The sequence below is a fragment of the Zonotrichia albicollis genome, chromosome 9, assembly GCF_047830755.1.
Source record: "Zonotrichia albicollis isolate bZonAlb1 chromosome 9, bZonAlb1.hap1, whole genome shotgun sequence".
In the NCBI taxonomy this organism is placed as follows: Eukaryota; Metazoa; Chordata; class Aves; order Passeriformes; family Passerellidae; genus Zonotrichia; species Zonotrichia albicollis.
The window spans coordinates 26,802,257-26,823,004 of NC_133827.1; the positions used below are offsets into that span (position 1 = coordinate 26,802,257).

A 20,748-nucleotide genomic window follows, 5' to 3' on the forward strand; every position below is an offset into this window, starting at 1 on the left:
CTCTTTCCTTAGAAAGTAACTATTCACCTTCCAAAAAGCTTTCACACATTTGCTACGCCGTTACTAGTGGCTCTTCGGCACTCCAAATTTTATATGTGTATTTTAGCGCACTCCTCCATAAATCCGCTCCTTTCGTTCCAGTGGCGCAGCCCTGAAGCCTTCTCAGCCCCGTACGGATGATGTAGTGCCCAGTGCCAGCACCGGGGTGGCACCACTGACCGGGCTGCACGGCCACAGCAGGGCCCCCGCCATGGCGGGCCCGGCGCCTCAGCCCCGCGCATGCGCCCTGGGCCGTTGCCATGGCTGCGGGCGGACGCGCGGGCCGGGCCGGCGGTGGCGGCGATGGCGCTGAGGCGGCTCCTGCTGCGCTACTTCCCGCCGGGTGCGGAGCGAGCGGGGCCGGGGGGCTCCGGGCACTGCCGGCGGCTGTGCCGGGGCCGGAGGGCGGGAGCCTGCGGGTGTGGGGCGTGCGGCGGGGTGTGCGGTTCCCCCGTCTGGCGGGGCCCCTCAGCTCGTAAGCAATGGGCTCGGCCGGGTGGGGCCGTGGCGCACCTGCAGCCGGCCGGAGCGGAGCGGGGATGCCCCCGCTTGTCCCGGTGCCTGCCTGGGAGGCTGCAGCGGGGAGCGGCTCAACACCCGTCGGGGGTGTAATCAGTGACTTACTGCAAAGTCAAGGCAGTCTTACTCGCATCACAGTAAGGAGTTTAAAAAGTCAACGGTGACAAAAAAGTATTTGTATTTTTAAATGGCTGTTTAGCAAAAAAAGTTACCACTCTCTGCAGCTACCTGAAAGGAGGCTGGAGCCGGGTGAGGGCCGGTCTCTTCTGCCAGGCAGCCAGTGAGAGGATGAGAGGATTGTTTTTAGCTGTGCCAAGGGAGGTTTAAGTTGGATATTAGGAAGAAATTCTTCACAGAAACAGTGTTCAGACGGGTGAGAGGGCTGCCCAGGGAGGTGGGGGAGTCACCATCACTGAGGTGTTTAAGGACTGGCACTCAGTGCCAGGGTTTGGTTGAGAAGGTGGTCCTGGGTTGGTTTTAATGATCTCAGAGGCCTTTTCCAACCTAGCTGATACTAATTCCTATTTTTATTCCTTCATTTATAAATTTTCTGAGTGGAGCCATGCTTTGAAAAGCAGTGCTGCCAGACTGGCATGGTGTACCTTGTGCTCAGGTGATTCAGTGAAATTTCAGCAGTGAAACAAGCTGGAGACAGCCAGCTCGGGAAGTATATTAGAAAAAGGATCTTCTTTTCAAATTCAAAAAGTCGCCCACTATCTGCCAATGGTTTGTGGCACAGGCTTTGTCTCCAGCTCGACAGAAATATCCACAAGCAATAATCATACATTACATGGATGGGTTACTTATTGCAGTGCCAACACATAAAGAAATGGAAGAAGCTTGTGACAGTGTAGTCACAGAAGTGTGACTTTTCCTATGAACTTTGTGAAATGCAGAATGACACAGAAGGTCATCTAAGTTGTCTTTTCCCACAGAAAGTCAAGGAGCAGCTGAGCCCTTTATTAGCTATTTCAAAACAGGAAGCCATGTGGTTAAACATTTTAATACTCCAGTTCAGTGGAAGTTGCAGAGGTGCCAGAGCAAACCTGGGAATGTAAAGTGTTTTAATGATTTTTGATACACTACTGCACTCAAGCCTTTGCAAACACTAGAATAAATATAAATAATAAGTTTTGTAAAATGTTTCCCAGACTTCTTGGAACACCAAACTACAGCAAGTATCTTGAAGACAGCTTCTTTAAAATTAATGCTGATCAAATGATACAAAAAGCTGTTGGAAAAAAGATCTTGTTCATTTCTAGAATACAAGATAGCTCAGAAATAATATTATTTAATATCTTTTTTCATATAAGCATATCAGATTTGTTCATCACCATGCTTACTGTCAGCAATAACAGCTAACCTCCTTCCAGCTCCAAGAACTGGAATTGTCTCCTGCAGTCAGTGGAGCTGTGAAAGTGGAAGTGCTGCTGTCTACAGCGCATGTTATAAAACTCCAGAAGTCTAATTATGACCTGTTTATCACTTGTTTTTAAAGGAATTATTTTGGAATACGTAGAAGGTGGGGAGTCAAAGACCAGATCAATAGATCTGCTCGATCTTAGACCTGAGTAAGTATGTTGTTTCTTCAGATAACAGCATTCGTTATCTTTTTATAGCATGTTCATGTACAACTGTATTTGACTGTGTTACACATAACTGAGACCAGCTATTAGGTAGAGCCTATGTGCTGGTAGGAAGCCTTCTGGTAGGAAGGGCTTCAGTAACAAAGTGCCACCATTAAATAAAGTTACCCAAATCCATGGAGTTTATTAGGCAGAAAGACATGAAGTAATGATTGTCTTAAAACCAGCATTGACATGGAAGAGGCCTTGCATGTAAGCCTGTCAGTAGATAGTGTAAGCTGGATATGCAGGATGAAAAATCCCAATTTAAAAATTATTGAGTTTTGTCTACTTAGGACTGTCCAGTATAGTGCTGTGGGTAAAACCTATCAAGTCTCTTTGTAAAAGAAATAAGTTGTCTGGTGTTACTGAAGAGGAATATAAACACTGAGAGGATACTCTTTTATGATAAAGTGGCTCCCATTTAGAAGTCTGATGCAGAAAATCCCCTTAGACTTGAATAATTCCCATACTAACAGAAATGCTTGGCTTTCTTGCTAAGCTGATTTTAAGAGTGTATTGTGATTTGGCTGCTGGGTATTGTCAACCCTCAGTTTCTCACAGGAAGCCAGAAATCAGTGGTTGTCTGATGGAATGGAAGGAGGATCCAGTACCACAGAGCAGCTGTGGCCCCCTCACTGGGGGCTCCAGGGACATCAGTACACTGCAGCATGTGTAGTTACTGTCAAAACTAAGAGCTGTAAAAACACCCATAGATTTCTAAAGCCACAGACAGAGATAAATTTAAGACTTTGCATACACAATTTATCTTGTTACTACTTCATGGGCAATTTGTTTGGAATTTATGAAATTCCAGTATAATTCATATATTTAAACTGACAGTTTGAGACGCACATCTCTCATGGATGATCCTCCATGGAAATAATTTGAAAAGATAAATTTCTTGCCAAGTTACAATTTTTAAAAGTTGAATTTTACTGTACAACTTCAGTTAGAGAGGGAAGGAAATATAAAACCCAAGGAAGATTTGTTCTTATTTCTTTAGGCCTTTACAGAATGAGATAAATGCATAACATTTAATTGCTTACTTCAGTTTCTCAGCAAGTAAATTATATTCTTGGGTTTAAATTCATAATTGTTTCCAGAGGATGGGATGTGGTGGGTTTGGGGTATTTATTGAGTTTGTTTTTGTTCTTTTCTCATAATTAGCACAGATGTTACAGCCTTGGTAGAAGAAATCCAAAAAAGAGAACCTCTCATCACAGCTTCCTGCTTGGAACATATCATACATCTAGTGCAAAGATTGCAGGAGAAGCTAGGGGAAAAACAGAATCACAAATTCTCTCTTTTTAAGGTCAGAGGCATCTTTAAAATAATTTTGGGCATTCGTGGGGGCTTAAGTTGTGATACTGTGAGTATGTTTTTACTGCTGTGTATTGTGCTGTATGACTGATTCCCTGGCACTTTTCAATCCTCTCTGCACTTTTAGAGCAGCTGAGTCCGGCCTGTTTTTTCTGCCAGGAATTCCCCTAATAAAGCTGAGAGGTATAACTGTTCATGGATCTTGTTTAGCCAGGCTTAATAACTAGGGTGTGTTTTAGATGGAGAAAAATCAATCTTTTAGTTGTTGAGTAAGAGTTTGTGGGCCAGCAACACCCATCGTTACATTTAAACAAAACCTGTAAATCGACCCGACGTAAATTAGCTGTTGGGAAAGCACCAAAATATATTCATACATGTGTCTACTTGTTCTTCATTTTGTGAAGATTGTGGGATTTATGCTATTATTTTATGGGCTTTGATGCTACATGCAGTTGTCATTACAAATCCTGGTTTTCATTGCTTTCTGTCATTACTGTTATCTTTAAATATTGATAAATTGATTTTCAGCTTACAGACCACGCTTAAATATTTTTTTCAAACAAATAGGAATTTTAAGAACAATTATTACAGAGACCTTTCAGAGCTTCAAATCCAGGATTGAGTATGTCAGAAGAGAATAAGTTTAATTGTATTTAATTGTGGAAATGAAACTTTCTTTGAGATATTTCATGCTACAATCTGACATAGTTAAACGTTGTATCTTTATTGTGTCAGCAGATGGCAATGTGTAGCTATTAAACAACGTTGGTCAGTGCTGTGGCGTTTATTGTTACCTTAGATTAGAAGAGGAAAAGAAGTTTTGTGTTGGTTTGTTCAGCTATAAAACCCCTTACATGCTCCGAGGTATAACTTTGGTTCTTTTGACCAACAATAGTCATCTGGGTGAATTCTGCAAAGAAAGATGTATTTAACCTTGGAAACAGAGCTATGTAGCAAAGCATCTTGAATTTAAAAAGTTTCTCTTCCAAGTTATCCTCTCAACTGAGATAATGCTGTGCTTTTCAAAAGCTTTAGAAATTGTTTGTTTATCACAGAGACTGACAAATCTTCAAATGCTTGTTCAGGCTTGAGTGTAAATAATGTGTTTGTTCACTGTTGGGTGTAGTGCTGTGTCTGAGCTTCTGTATTTAGAAATAATAGAAGCAGGCAAATCCAATCAGTGCTAGATTATTTCCTTCACTCAAGAGTGGTTAGAAGTGTGTGAAAAAAACTTTTTTGTTGTTCAGTTTCATTTAAGGCTTCTAAATGAAATATGAGTACCAGGTCCTTCTGAGATACTAATAAAATATAAGAGATGGGTGGGAGTGAGATTTGTTTTTCTTTTCCCTGAAAAAAATGTTCCATGTGTGCATTGTTTGGAAAGGAATGGTTTTTATTCCTGTTACACTGGAGTATAATCTGAAACAAGTGTATAAACTCATCTTTTTGTTATTTCCAGTGATTGTGGTGATGGTGGCGTGTTAGGCACCCTGCAGAGAAATTAAGTTTTATAGCAATTTCTCAGGTTTTAAACTATTCCATGGCATGGGATGATATAGTAATTTGCAGATTTTTATCTTAGGTACAGCTGTAGCAGATTTTGCAGAACTGAGGTATATTTTTTCCAATATTGCCTTGGGGTTTGGTTATTGTATCATTTGCACAGGCAATTCTTGCTGGCTCAGAGTTCTGTGGATGAAGCAACTGCAGCACTGGGCATTGGGAGAACAGAATTACTCTCATAATCTGAAATTACATAAAAAACCATCTTCTTTTCCTCCCTTTTTTCATAATTTCAAAATACCTTTGTTGTTCAGAGCTGCCTGCATGTAGTCCCAAAATGTTATGGGTGAGATTTCCATAATAATATGCAGACAGATATTGTGGCTCTTTTTAAAAAACACAATATTTTTGTCATTTCCACATCTTGATTGCCCATTCCCACTTCTGTAGCTGAAAGTACAACTTGTGTTGCTTTCTCTAGAGAGCAGAAATTGCTGTTTCTGTACTATAAAATGCATTTCTGTTTGTCTCTCCCTCTCAGTCCTTCACTTATCAACTGTTATTTCCATTTTGATGAATCCCTACCCTTCTGAGTAGAAGATCTATGAGCCTTTCTCATTTCACTTTTGGAGACAGGCTGCTTGGAAAACTTGAGATAAGCAAAAAAAGTTGAAGCTCTGGTAATATGTCAGTGATTAAATCTCACTGTTCATAAACAGTTTCTTCTTCATTCTTACACTACAGAAAAGACCTAGTGAACCACTGGGGTATTTCAATGTCCCTTTACTTCACTGTCAGCAGTTGTGGTGATTTCCCAGTTTATGATTTTATTATGGTTTAGACTTGAGGAGAGGGCAGCTTCTAGTAGGTGAAAATTATTCAAATGCAAGCCATGCTTTACAGCAGCCAGTTTATTCAAACACCAAGCCAGATTTGGCTTTTTTTGGCTCTTTTTGAAGTATCATGGCATGGTGACTTCCACTGCAGTATCTGAAACTATTTTCACCTCTGCTTAATAAACCTTAATGTGTGTTACTATGGCTATGGGCTCATTCACATGAATGATCCTGTGTGTCTGATTAAAGCACTGTTAGAAAACAACCTCCACAACCTCCACAATCTGTGCAGTCATTAAAGCTGCAATTCTGTTTTGGAATTTTGTCTTGAGTATCTTTGTTATGGTTTTGCACACCTTGTCATGACCTCATAAGACAGTGCTGTAACTTATATTTCTTATAAGCTGTAGCTTATATTTCTTTTTTTCTTCCTGCTTTGTACAACAAAGTCAAGTGCCAGCTGGAAGCATCCCACACCCTAAAAGTCTCAAATTTAACTGGATTTCTTGGTTCACTGGCTAAGGCTTAATATTAGTTGAGATTTCTTTCATCAGTGATCTTATAGTCATCATGGTCTCCTCTTTTGTTTTGCCCATCCAGCTCTGGTCTAGGGTTGTTTTGCTGGTCTGTTGAATATTTTGAGCAATTTTGTTTATTTTTTTAGCTTCAAATGTTTTTCCTCTCACTGCCCCCACTTCTATTTCAGGTGCTTAGAACACACATATTGCCTCTGACTAATGTTGCATTTAACAAATCTGGTTCCCGGTAAGTTGTTTTTCAAAGTCAAAGTACCTAATCATTAATTGAAGTTTTGTACTTGTAAATTAATTGGTCAGGAAACTTCAGTGCTCTTATCTTGCTGCAGAAAGGATTCAGCTCTGCTGCTTATAAGCAGCTTTGGGCATAATTGGGGATTATATTTCAGGCCTCTGTGGAAAACCCATGGGAGATGCAAAAAAGTAGCAGGTGAGATTCAATTTATGTAATTTTTTTCTTCCGGAGTCATAGTCAGTTCAAAATTACCATATTCCAGAAAGAAGCACCTTTATGGCCATTCACTAAATATTGTTAAAGCTGAATGAGTCTTTGACGTAAACTCATTTGGGAGTTTCACTGTAGTGAAGGTGTAACTTTCATGTTCATTGATTTCACTGTGGACAAATGTCTTATCAGTTTTTCCTTCATGCCTTAAGAACAGCAGCATGCTTTCTAGTTAAAACACATTGAAGATTAGAGAAAATGTGGTTTTATGACTTAAATGTTAAAAAGAAAGAAGAAAAGGAACCTCTATGGTCATAAATCTGTATTTTTGAATACAGATTTAGGGTCTGAGACAATGCTAACTAAAATCTGTGGAAATAAATAACTTGGCAGTGCGTTGGGACCAGTAAGATATTTGCTGTATTCAGAAATTACTTTCTCTTTGCTTTAGCTTTATCACTGGAAGCTATGATAGAACGTGCAAACTGTGGGACACAGCATCAGGAGAAGAGCTGCATTCGCTGGAGGGACACAGAAACGTTGTCTATGCAATAGCTTTCAATAATCCTTATGGGTAAATAAATTTCCTCTGAGATTCTTCATAATTGCTAGTACTGTTATTTTATAAATACTCTAACTAAGAATAGACTCTTTTAAATTGAAAGAGTTCAACTTCTGAGTTTGTAGAGTTCAGCTATCACTAATCCCTGTGGGATGACACTGTCATTATTTGTACAAGAGATCCATTCAAACATGCTTCCTGCTATCATTTTTTAAAATTAAATTTAGAAATTCTAACAAAAATTTAATTAGGTATTCAGTCCTGAAAAAAATATAAATGAGTCAGTTGAATGTATTGAAACACAGTTTATTTCAGTAATACCTACATGACCAGATTGTGTTCTGAATGTCTATCATTTCTTCTGCCTCCATGTAGTTGTATGTGATGTGACAATCTGTGTTGCTTCAGTTAAGGAGAAAGAAGTGGATTTCTCCATTTGCCATTACAAATCCAGTATTATTTAGGCCATGATTTAGAAATGTCACAGCTTTTGAGTAATTTTTGTAAAATCCACAAGGTGCTGCTGTGTGAACATCAGATATTAATTTTTGCACCTTTTGTTTTCTTCAGTAATTTTTTGCCCTAGGTTGGATTTGCCACCTGTTAGGTGAAGGGAATTACATGTTAGCTACTGAAGTTTCATTGTCATTTGCTTCCTGAGGAAGCTGTCATGTGGGAAAAAAAACATTTTTTCTGTAAAGTAAGATAAATTAATTCCTGTTTTTCTGTTGAATCACATTATTGTCAGATGTCCTATTTACGAGTTGAACAGTACACAATTACCATCGGGAAATAAATGTTAAAAGATTTGTTCTTACACTATTTGAAACTTCATTTCTTTCTTCTATATGAAAAGGAAAACTTAGACCCTTTTGTGTCAGTGTCTTATATTCTGATCTAATTCTTTACTTTATAAAACCATTCAATGAAGTTCATTTTTCTGGCTTGGCGCAACTAATGACAAAAATCTGTGCAAAGATCAGTAACTAGACTGCAACATAACAGTGGAGAAGGAACATACAGTGAGACAAAACCTTAAGAGAACTTTGAACTGCTTTTGTATTAAAAATTTGATAAAACCCCCTTTTTTTTCTGCTAATCTTTAGGTTTTGGTACAGTGCCCCTTGGTACATTTTCTGGAGACTTCACTTTAGTCTTGCTCTAACTGCAGATGGTCACACTTCCACTGACTTCAGTGGGAGTGGAGTTCAACTTCAGGAATTTGGGTGAACTGCATTTATAATTGTTGGTAAACAGATGTTATCTGATTAAATGATATAACTTCTTAATAAATCTGGAAGTACAGCACAGCATCATCCCTAAAGTAGGTCAGTCATCAGTTATGAACACTGCTGTGCTAATAGATAGGCACAGTAGCTCTCTTAGAAACTCCCTGTGTCTGCTCATTTTTTGCCTTGCTGTAACTTGTGTTTGTGAATTCCTGCTGCAGGATCTTGTAGTGTGGCAGCAAGCCACAAGTGCATGGGAGCTTCCAAGGCTGGGGGTTGTTTCTCTGGATTCTGCTGTCTCTGGAGTCAGAGGGTTTTTCTGCATAAAAATTATAGGTTTTTTTTTTTCCTATCTAGTGACAAGATTGCCACTGGATCTTTTGATAAAACCTGCAAAGTGTGGAGTACAGAAACAGGAAAATGTTATCATACCTTCAGAGGACATAGTGCAGAAATAGTGAGTAGTGATGGATATTTATTATTCCTTTGTGTTTCCTCACTCTATCACTGATGACTGTGAGCTCTGACTCCCTGTGAGCCCCATGGAAAGCACAGTTTTTGTGGCACATCTATTCATACATCCAGGTCCTGTTAACATTTCTGCACTGCAAGGGAGGATAGTCTGACAGTTCTTGATATAGAATAAACCCCCATACACAGTTTGAAATGATACTGTTATTTTTACTTTGTTCTGATTTCCCTTGTTTGCTAAATGTTTAAACATGGAAAAATACCATAGCAACTGGAATTTTCACTTTATTGTACATACTTTTTGTTTGATTGCATATCACAGGTTTTTCTACCTATCTTGCATTGCCTCTCACATTTGCAGAACTAAATATACAAGAACATCATTGCTTGTGTTGTTGTCTTTCACACAGAGATCTGTACTTCATGTACAGAACCAATTGGAGCTGTAAGGGAACGAGTTTCTAAAATTTAAAGTGTGTTAACTGGGAATATGTGGGATGCTGAAATGTCAAAGATCTATGAAATTAAAACAGTTTAAGCTTAAAAATGCTTGGTTTCCTCTCCCATGGACAAGGACCCCTATCAGCAGCACCAAGTGCCATGATGCACAAATTTCAGTTTGAAAGATCAGGGCAAAACCACTAAAACTCTGAATTTCAATGATGAATGGGTTTTTTGTTTGTTTTGTTTTTTTTAACAGCTATACAATCACTGTTCAATGAAATACTGCTCAAAATTATTTCTGAAAAAACAATTTGAATTTAATTGTAGATTGAGAGGCTTTAACTATAAAGAGGTTAGAAATTAGTGGTTTACTATATTGGAATTTGGGGTTTGTTTCAGTGTATTTTTGGTTCTCTGGATGCTCTGAGTTACCCCTTACAATGGAGAGCATGTTTGCTTATTGAGAAAGGCTGCAGTGGTTTTACTTCCACAAATCAGTCGGGTAAATGTTTAAAGGTCTCTCCATTTTTTCTGACTTCTTTGGGGTTAGATTAGACCTGAAGTGTTTGTTATGAGTTGTGCTGACAAGTAATTAGAAGGAGAAAATTGCCAGCAGGAAATGATGTGTTTCTCTGAATCAGACCTGTTTCTGAAAGGCCATTATTGCATCTGATACATTGCTGGCAAGGGCATGCCCATAGTTACTCAGGATGAAAAAACGCAGCTGCTGCTTTCCTTTATTCATGGCACCTGCTATTCTTTATTTGCAGAGCAATCGCACTGAATAATTACAGAAAATGGGAGGGTGAATACATGTTTTTTTAATGTGAGAAATCAATTAAAGTAGTTGTTGAGCTTTTATTCTTGCTTTTTCTTAACTATGATGTTGTGGCAATGCCCTTGGCAAATGACATTGATAATGACACCTGGTATGGTAGGAGCGCACAGAGTGTGTTTGTGGGTACACAGAACTGTTTGCATGATCTTTGCCCCAGTCTCATCAAGGAACAGAGAAAACCTACCAAATGATAGTGCTGGGCAGCACTGTCAGACTGGACAGTAATTGGAGGATTTCAAAGAGAATTTTGAAATAAAGAAAACAAAGCATGTGCTTGCATGGAGTCCACTTGGTTTGAGTACTTATCCAGAATTATGTGGTAAGGATTTGTTGGAAGAATTCTGCAAGTTTTCTGTATGTCATAAAATATTATCAGACCTTTGTCTTATTTAAAAATATTAATCCTGACCCTTGTTTAGTTTATTTAGAAAATATATATGAATGGATTCCTTTAACCTTTTTCTATCCAATGTTTCTCGCTGCAGGTGTGTTTGTCATTTAATCCTCAGAGCACATTGTTGGCAACTGGAAGCATGGACACCACTGCCAAATTATGGGATCTAGAGAAAGGAGAAGAAGTAGCCTCTTTAAATGTATGTTTGCATTCCTTATGTTTTCAGAGGTGTTCCTTACTTAGTTTTCCAGCTGAGATAAATAACAGTGCAACCATTCCAGCTGTTTCAAACCTTGCAGTTTCTTTTACCAGGTGATCCCATAGTAACTACAGTTCCAAAACAGAATAAGAAAACTTGAAGGGAATGAGAAAGCTGTGATGTTTTATGAGTCTTATTTACAAAAAGACAAATTTTCTCATTGCAGTGACATTACTGCTATAGATTAGAATCCCTTCCATTACTTGTTAAAACCTGCTGCTCTACAGTCAGTTGTGAGCTCCTCTGTATGGAGAGGTAAACATGGGCAGAGGGCAGCCATCCAGGTACCTCTAGATTGTCATCTCTCTTTGCTCTGCATGGCTTGCTGGCATTCCCCAGGGTCAGATTGGCCTCTGCTGCTTCAGTGCATTTATCTCACATAAATCCTAAGCCATATATAGTAAATAAACTTCCTGCTTAAGTGGTATGCCTGAGTTTTTGCAGTTGCAGGGATATTGACTATTCCACAGTCAGGTAGATCTTTCTGTCAAAATTGTGGTATACTGGACAAGACAGTAAATAAAATAGTGATGAGTTATGGAAGGATTATGCTGCTGAAAAAAGACTACATATTAAACTATATTAATGGAAAAGTAATAATTTGTATTCTCATACTCCTTTTTAAAAATTCTCTTAGGGGCACTCAGCAGAAATTATTGCTCTGTCTTTCAATACCACTGGAGACAGGATCATCACTGGCTCCTTTGACCATACAGTGGCAGTATGGGATGTTGGCACTGGCAGGTACTACAGCAGTAATAAATATAATTTTACTTTGCATGATTTCAGGACAAACTAAATAGAAAATGTTGAGCTACATCTTACAGAGCTTGTATTTCATTTAGAGTATATGTTCTTTGGTCTTGTAATTTGTTACTACTGTTCTCTTTGTTCTTTTGAAAAGGAATGCTGCTTATGAAATGCTTTTATATGTATTCTTTTTTTCAAATTTCTGTCTATCTTATGAGTACTAAAGAGGTGGAAAGATTGGACTGACCCTGACCCGAGAGGGTGTATTTTTTCCTTCTCACCATCCTTTGTCAATATAAATTTAAAATGTGTTCTCCTTTGACTGTAGAGAACAAAATTTCTTGATTAAGATGCCAACAAATAGTAATGCAGCAGGTAAATATTAACTTGCATAATACTGACAAATTCACTTGTTTTTTCAGTGGGAAACTCAGTGTAAGTAAAATAATAAAATGATCAACCTGATTATTGACAAAGTAATTTATGAAGATAACTATTCTATTTTGTTTACAGAGGTTGTGCTTTTTCTGTTTTTTTGAGAGCACTTTTATATATATTGTCTGTTATCCCAAGATATCACTATACACACACCTACCTTCTATATATAAATTTCAGAATATCTCTGAAATTTATATATAAAAGGAAGGTGTGTATATAGTGATATCTTGGGATAACAGACAATATATATAAAAGTGAGACTAAGTGTGTGATTTATAAGAAGTGTATACACAGTGTATCATTTAAGGTTTGATCCTATAATCTTTGAGCTGATTCAACACCAACACTCATTCAGCAAATTGACCTTTGAATTGAACTTCTTTCAGCCTGATGTTCTTGCAAGTATTTTTGTGTGAAAACAACATTTTCCAGCTTATTGTCTGAGCCTACTGTGAAATTAAAGTCTGGGGACTTTCATGTTGCTTTTTTCTATTAAATCAATGTGGACTTCACCCACCTCAGGACCATTACCAGCAATGTAAAGGAGCAGATTCTCACTGGCAGCTCTGGTGATTAGCTAGTGGGCAATAGAACTGTTCCCAGGCCAGCAGTCAGCCTTTCAGATGGCACCTGGGCATGAATGCATTTAGGAATAATGGAAAGTTGCAGTCAGAAAGACTGCCAGCAAAGCATAATTTGCTGTTGACAGATTCAGGTAGATTTGCAAAAATCTTGTAGGTGAGATTTTGTGTGCTTGTTTTTCACCATGTGAGTCACATGAGGTGTACAGCTTTCCAAATTTGAGTTTCTTCTGATTTTGCTGGCTGATGCTGCTGAGCACATGTGTTCCTGAGTTTTATTCTGGGTAGGTGCCCTGAACTGCCCTGAGGGAAATTGATGTAGGGACAGGAGATCTGAACAAAGTTTGAGATTCTCTTCATAAAATACTATGATTTAGAAGAAAAAAAGGGTGAAGGGGGGAAACACACTTTTGTAATCCAGGTCTGTATTTCCATGGCAGATACAGCCCATTGTAGTTCAGGTGAAGGTGCCTGCAGAACTTCATTTGGCAAATCAACAGCCTGGTCCTGTATCTTGGGTCAGGGTGCTGGACACCAGCATGTGAGAGAGAAGCAGTTTCTCATTTGCAATTGTAGTCAAATACTAGAGCATCCATAGATCAAATTTCACTTGGAAACTGAAGGCTAAGGAAATGCTGTCATGACTAAAGTTGATTGCTTTTAATAAAGAACTTAAATGGATTTTTTTTATGGCTCTTCATAAGTCTTTCTTCTGTGTTCTTTCTATCTGATAATGGCTTCTCTGAGATCTTCTCCACATTGCTATTTATTCTGTTTATTGATCAGATTTTTATGTCAAAGCTTGAAGGCCTCACTGCCTTTTTGAAAATTAGAAGTTTAAGTTTACAGCTTTTAAATTAATACTTTTTTAATGTATTACTAGGTATTTGGGCATTAGGTATTACAGTAACAGCAGTCTTGATGACAAAATAATGTTTACAAAATTAAGTTTTCTTCTGTTATCTGCTTCTTGATTTTTTTGTTTTACTGTAAAAAAATCAACACAATTACTACAGTGTAGACCTCACAGTGTTAGAAAGTAAAAGGAGTAATTCTGTAAAATGCTAAGAATGTAATCAAGTTTTTGTTATTATAAAAAATAGCAAATTCAAATGCTCAGGAAATTTTCTTTACTGTTCATTAAGCACATATATTAATTTAGCTACTCTTATATATCTTGTGCAATGAATAAAAACATTTTAATCACTTAAACTAATTTAGTTGTTTTTCTAGTCATTATTTTATCTGTTATTTACAGTCTGCTTCTATTAATGATGCAGTGACACTAGCATCGTGATAATAACCCAATTTGCTAATCCTTTAATAGATGTATATCTCAATTAATCTTTTTTAGGCTTTGTTGCCTTACAGGCCATTAAATAGGAAGCAGTATTGGCTAATCGTAACCTCTCTACTCAGATAAAGCTGAATAATTTAATGGGACTTATATTGCTAGTCTTGTGCAGCAAGAAGATGAGGATTAATGAGGATTAGAAATCATATTTCAGTTGGGCTGTCATTTGCCTGTTATTTGGGAACATGCTCGCATTAAGTACCTGATTAACTTCCATTTGATCTTCAGTGGATTTTATAAAAGGTTTAGATTATATGGAGTTTTAAAGATGTACTGTTTTTACAGTTCATTGAAGTAGGATAATGGGAGAGTAATCTGGAAAAACTTGCTGTACTTGCTTAGCGTGTAGATGAATACAAGGAATCTGTTGCTGGTACTGAAAATCATCACATTTCACTGGAAATACGTTCACTAAAATATTTTTGAAAGAGAAGGGAGGAAATTTCCATTTCATTCTTTACTGCCTCTTTTTGCCAAAAATAGAAAATGGAATTGATATAGTACTAGAATCCTAAATGAGCTGCACCACTCCATTTAATTGCTGTAATGGTGAAGACTTGACACCTTAACTATACCATTCTCTAAACTTATAATTTATATATGTATATAAAAATATACTCTATAAATGTAAATGATAATTTAAAGTATTTTTTTTGGTAGGTTGCTACATACTTTAATAGGTCACCGAGGAGAGATTAGCAGTGCCCAGTTCAACTGGGACTGTTCTCTCATTGTCACTGGATCAATGGACAAAACGTGCATGGTAAGCTGGTTGAGTAGGTAGTGAATACAGCTACTTGACATATAAAATGTATCTTTTTTTAAAATTAGGAACATCATTTTAAAGTAGTACATATAGTGAATTAGAGAATTTACAACTAAATGTAAAACCTATAATCTTACTAATTTCAGTGAAGTCTAGTTAAGTCTTGTTTAATCAATGCACTGAACTAAAAAATGTATAGAACTTCATTATGGTAACTAAAGAATGACTCATTATTGATTTGTATTCAGCTTTCATGTTATTGCATGTCAAACATCAGAAAGGGCCTCTACAAATTGCTTTATCAATCAGCTAGATATCTATATAGTAAATTAGTATATCTATCTATCTATCTATCTATCTATCTATCTATCTATATATCTATATATCTATATATCTATATATCTATATATCTATATAGTAAATGAGTAAATTCCAAAGCAGCAATGCAGTGTCCCTGTTTGTGTGTGCAGCTGTGGGATGCAGTGACAGGGACACACATAGCGACGCTGGCAGGGCACAGCAAGGAGGTGCTGGACGTGTGCTTTGACTACGCTGGGCAGCGCATTGCAACGGCCTCTGCTGATGGTGAGTGAGGGGAACTGCTGGGACCTGCAGCACCAAACACCTCTGTCCTTCATCAGTGAGGGGAGCTGCAGCACCAAACACCTCTGTCCTTTCCCTTTGCCTCTGCTTTGAATCTAGTGGTTTATTAAAAATATGGATATTGATCTAGCACGGATATCTAACTGTGACTGACCAAGACTCTCTAACAGTTTAAAGTTAGAAAGTGTGTGTTTATTGTGGGATAGCTCCCAAATACACACTGCAATTTACAGGTGATTGCAGAGTCCTTTTATCCATGCAAGTATTGAATGCCCCAAATACAAATGCATATTCATAACTTTGGTACATCCCATTCCCCACTTCGTATGGTAATTAGTTCAAAAGCTGTTATGCATGTGTAGTTTGTTCTTTGAAATGGGTTGGTGGTCCCTTTCATGGGGAGGGGTCTCAAAATGAGGAAGTAAATGAAGTCTTCCTTGTTCTGACCTTTCTACCTTTTCAATGCAAATATGACAAATGAACCCTTGGTAGAGCTCCCATTCCTGTCTTCAACTGGTTTCAGAACAGAGGAGGCCTACAATTGTCTTATGTTCCTAAAAGCTATTTATCAATTTCTATATTCTTCATTATAAACCCAGCTAACCAAACATTATGTTGACAAGCAATCAATTATTAGTTAACTACTAACTCTTAACTTCATCAAGGCCTACCCATTTATTTTGATTTTCTCCAATAAAGCTTATCTCTAACTAAAACCTCAGCTTCACTAAAATCCCTAAATTCTTTAAAGTTTGTCTCATTAGCTTGATGAAGAGGAGGGCATGATTCAAAACTGTCGATTGAGCAATGTTTGTTGCATTACAGAAATTGGGCATTCAACTTTAAAAGTTTTCTCCAGTGACAAAATTATTATTTTCATACTTCAATCAACTCAACTTTTGTCTTTACCCTTTAACTTCAAACTTGGAAGGAAATATTTCACTTGTGGCTGGAAATACATTTTAAATGTGTACATAAATACCTTTTGAGGGGGTTGATGTGGTGGCTCAGATTTAGGCTTAAATGGAAAATATAGTTGGAATTTTACTGGGGGATTTACTAGCAGACTTTTCTAATGCACAGCAAAAGAATACACAATAAAGAAGTAGTGAAACAAGCAATTTTGTTTTGTTACTGGCATGCAGAAGCTTAGCATGTTTATTATTTGTCTAGGAATCATAATAAATAGTTTTCTGTATTCACCTGCTCAGTTATTTATATTATACTGCATAATGACAATACTGTATTAGTTTTAGATAGACAATTCCAGAAACAGGCTACCAGACTGGATGAGGAGGACTATTTGGATCTATTTTCCTGTACTTGCTATATTAAGGCAAAAGCCACTGTAAAAAGTTTCCTGATATTTAATAAATATCTTATTAAATATAATTAATATATTATTAAATAATGAGCTATAATGAAAGCTTTATAAATATATTGTACAGGCATTCTGAAATAATGGGCTTCAGTAAGCTGTGTTCTATGTGGATCTTTGTATTTTTATGTTGGGAATTTTCCAGGAGAATCCATTTCTGGTCAGGAAAGGAAGTCAGTCTTTTCCACCCAGATTACATATTCTTTTAAACATACTTTACCCCTGGAGGAAACTCTGTGAAGTTTGCCTTCTATTTCTTCCAAAATTAAACCTGAGGATGAGTTCCTTCTGACCTTATTCAAATGTTCTTACTGAAATGGGTGATTAAGCATAACAATCACATATGGCTCCTACTGCAACAGGGTCAGCAAGAGTCTACAATGCAGGAACAAAACAGTGCATTGCAAAGCTAGAAGGGCATGAAGATGAAATTTCAAAGGTAAGTTGTATGTGGTTTGCACCTTTTGTACTTTGACTACGTGTGACATCCAATCCAGCAGTTATTCCGTGATGCAGGAATATTGTTAATCATTATACCACCACATTCTTTAAGATTGACAGGTCTGGCTATGAAGTTATCTTTTCTAAAAGAACATTCCTTTTAGCTAAAAGCTATCAGACAATGATTGTTTACCACTTTCCCACTTCTGAGCTAAGACAATACTGGGTGTGCTGCTCCTTAAGCAATTGTGAATTGTATGATAAACTGGTATTGTCTGCTTAGTGCTCAAAAAATGTACCTGATTATCTAGAAATCCATGCAGTTATGACAGTGAATGTTTAACAAATATGGAGACTTACTATAAAATTAGTTTTTTACAGTGCAGATTCTGATACTACAGAGATGTATGTTATTTAATGTAGAACTCTATAAGATTTGTATAAATTTTACATTTGAATAATGATACATCTAAATAAAGTTGCTATTTGGAAGTTATGTTCCTCTAGTAAGGTCATGGTATATAAGGCCTTTGTAAATACACAAAGTTTTCAGCCACAGAAGTTTGCCAACATGACTCTAGTGGAATACTACCCTTGACTTTAGCTAAAAAAACTGAATGCAAGATTGATGCTTTCTATTTTCATCCCTCAATCACTTTGGTATGCTTCTTTCTCTAGCACACTGACTTGCTGAGTAACATAACTCATTCCTGTATTTTTAAAGGTGTGTTTCAACCCTAAAGGCAATTGCATACTAACAGCCAGCTCTGATAAAACAGCTCGGCTCTGGGATGCTGCTACTGGGCACTGCCTTCAGGTATTAGAGGGTCATGCTGATGAAATCTTCTCCTGTGCCTTTAACTACAGAGGTGATACAATCATTACAGGTAACTAATATATTCTGTTTTTCTTTCCTTTTTTTTTAAAGACATCTGAAATCTTGCTATGGCAAAACAAAAATAGTCTGAAAATTTTCCTGGGGCCAAATGCAGGTACCAGCAGTGACTTACAATATAGTCAAGAAAATCTAGAACTCCACTTTAGAACTGAGATTTGAGAATATGGCCATGAACAAATTTGTGCAAAGGCATGGGCATGCCCTCCCATCTCTCCAGTGGGCACATACCAGCACCAGAGCAGTGACTAAGCCATTTTCTCACAATGCATTGCTGTGAGGGAGGTGTGGATGAACAAAAGGCAAAGGAAGCATGCCTTTGGTGTATTTGATACTGAACTCTGATCAGGTGTCCTTCATTTCAGTCATGGGATGCAGGATGATCTCAGCTGAAAGTATTGCCCTGGATTCTGCTGCCTGTTGCTAGTTGTAGAGAAAAAATATTTATGTGTCTCCTGGGTACATTGTTGATGTAGGTATTAACAAGAATGGATAGACTGTGCACCTAAATGATCCTTCACAATGTGTGTTTATTACTAGGGAGCAAGGATAACTCCTGTAGAATCTGGCACTGACTGAAGAAAAGGATCCAGTTTGATGTGTGCCTGCCTACTTTGGGGGTTTCAGAGTCAATAAACTCAGCCTTTCAGATCTGTTTTATTTTATTCTCTTTGTGCACCTTCTGTTGAAGTAGAACAGTTATCTAGATTTGATAGGTTTGACTTAGATATGGCATCACAGAACTGCAGAGGTTGGAGGGGACCACTGGAGGTGATCCAGCACAACAGCCTGCCCTGCTCAGACCCCTGGCATCCAAGCAGGCTGCCCAGGACTGGCGTGGATTTGAATATCTGCAAGGATGAAGACTCCACAGTTTCGCTACACAACCTGCTTAGTAGTTGATTACTTGCATAGTAAAGAAGAAAAGTAGTGGTTTTTCCCTCTTGTGTTTTCCTTATTTTTCAATTAGTGCATGTTGCCTCTTCACTGAGTAGCACTGAGAAGAATCTGGTCTGTTATTTCAGTCACCAGAGAGAAATCATGATCAGTGAGAATGAATGCATAGGACAGCTCAGTTTCTTTATGTATGATTTTTAACTTGGAATCTTTTTAATAAAAAAGCCCAGGGCATTATAGTAATCTCAGTTGTGGAAGGAGTGTTGGTACATGCTTGTTTTGAGGACTTTTGTATTACTTTTTTATGTGTGTAATAAAATATTGAATTAAAATGCCAGTTTTGCTTTTTTAATACAATGCCTCATTCATATTCCTGGTAAAAGCCAGCAGCCATTTATGAACTGCCTTGCTATTAAATATTGCATGTCTGCTGCAGTTAAACTTCCCTCTCATACTTGCCCACATCTTTCCAGTCAATCTAGTCCTTTCTGTTCAGTCCTCATTCTCCTATTTTGAACAGAGGTAAAAAAAAAAATTAGTATTAGTGGTGACTTAAACTTGAAATCCTGGCCCAGTGTTTAAGTCCAGCATGAAGAAACTCTGCTTGCCAAAGATTGGAATCCAAGGAAACTGACATAAACAGAGAAGTGGATGAGAAACACCTGCAAGCCTGCAATGAGCTTTTAGCCAGGCTTTCCTCTCCCAGAAATTGCCAATAGGTTTCACCTGTGCAGAGCTTGCTCCACTTCTTGAGAGCACCTGGAAGGGCAGTTGCTCCTTGCAGGCATAAGTGAAGGAGTAGAAGTGGCTGGTGTCCTCCAGCAGACTCAAAAGAAGGATGAAGAGGCCAAGAGGGAGAAAGGAGGTGTACAGCAGAGAATGAACTTGGAGGTATTTTATTTCTATTCTGTATTTCTGGGTGACTGTGGACTTTTAAATGTTGTTAAATGTAGTAGGAAGTTACTAAAGCTGATGTGTTGGGACTGCCTCTGAGTGCTTGCCAGCACCCTTGTGTGTAAATGAAGACACAAAAGTCCCTGTCATGCCTTGGCAGATTTCCTGGTTATTTCAAGTAATGCTGTGCTGTGGGAGAAGTGAGCAGAGAGCTGCAGATAATTTAAAATGTAACTTTCACCAGTAGGCAAAGTGGCTGACACAAATGTCTCTGTAATACCTGTGGTGCTTCCTAAGTGTTTGTGCAAAGTTTTTGAATGACAAAAATGTATCTCAGAAGGCTGGAATTGAAAGGGCCAGGAAGGGCAGTGCTGTCCTGTGTTGGTTTGGAATTGCTCAGTGTCCCTAGATTGATGGGCACCTGTGTCCTGGGAGATTTCCAGCTGACAAAATTGGAGGAAAATTACTAGGTAAGGTGTATGCAATTACTGCTATGTAGTTAAAAACTGAAATTTGACTTGCTGTGAACTATCACGAAGTAGAAAATATTTTTTGGACCGTGATTAGAAACTAAATTCTCCTCCCACCCACTCTTAATCTTTTAGTTTGGTTTTCTTCCTGTTGTGTCTTCCTTCATGATTTTTTCCTTATACTATGCTAGTGAATCAGACATCTGTAATAGCTTTGGCTTCTAACCCTTGTTCTATTTTTGCAAGAAATTAGAGTTG

The 20,748-nt window shown here is 37.8% G+C and overlaps 1 protein-coding gene across 1 annotated transcript; it reads left to right on the top strand.

Annotated features, from left to right (window-relative positions):
* Positions 1 to 228: 228 nt before the first annotated feature.
* DAW1 (dynein assembly factor with WD repeats 1) lies at positions 229 to 19,458 on the top strand. Its single transcript, XM_005489298.4, has 13 exons — positions 229 to 382; positions 2,057 to 2,129; positions 3,354 to 3,498; positions 6,552 to 6,610; positions 7,278 to 7,400; positions 8,975 to 9,074; positions 10,856 to 10,963; positions 11,661 to 11,767; positions 14,807 to 14,909; positions 15,383 to 15,497; positions 17,256 to 17,332; positions 18,059 to 18,221; positions 18,770 to 19,458. The coding sequence occupies exons 1-13, from the start codon at positions 280 to 282 to the stop codon at positions 18,802 to 18,804; spliced, it is 1,311 nt and encodes a 436-aa protein (XP_005489355.2). The 5' UTR covers positions 229 to 279; the 3' UTR covers positions 18,805 to 19,458.
* Positions 19,459 to 20,748: the final 1,290 nt, after the last annotated feature.

Excerpts from the sequence above, each read along its gene's own strand:
- DAW1 (XM_005489298.4), top strand. The coding sequence starts at position 280 with ATGCGCCCTGGGCCGTTGCCATGGCTGCGGGCGGACGCGCGGGCCGGG. Across the intron at positions 7,401-8,974 it reads GCTTTCAATAATCCTTATGG|TGACAAGATTGCCACTGGAT; the intron begins GTAAATAAATTT and ends TTTCCTATCTAG. Across the intron at positions 9,075-10,855 it reads GAGGACATAGTGCAGAAATA|GTGTGTTTGTCATTTAATCC; the intron begins GTGAGTAGTGAT and ends TTCTCGCTGCAG.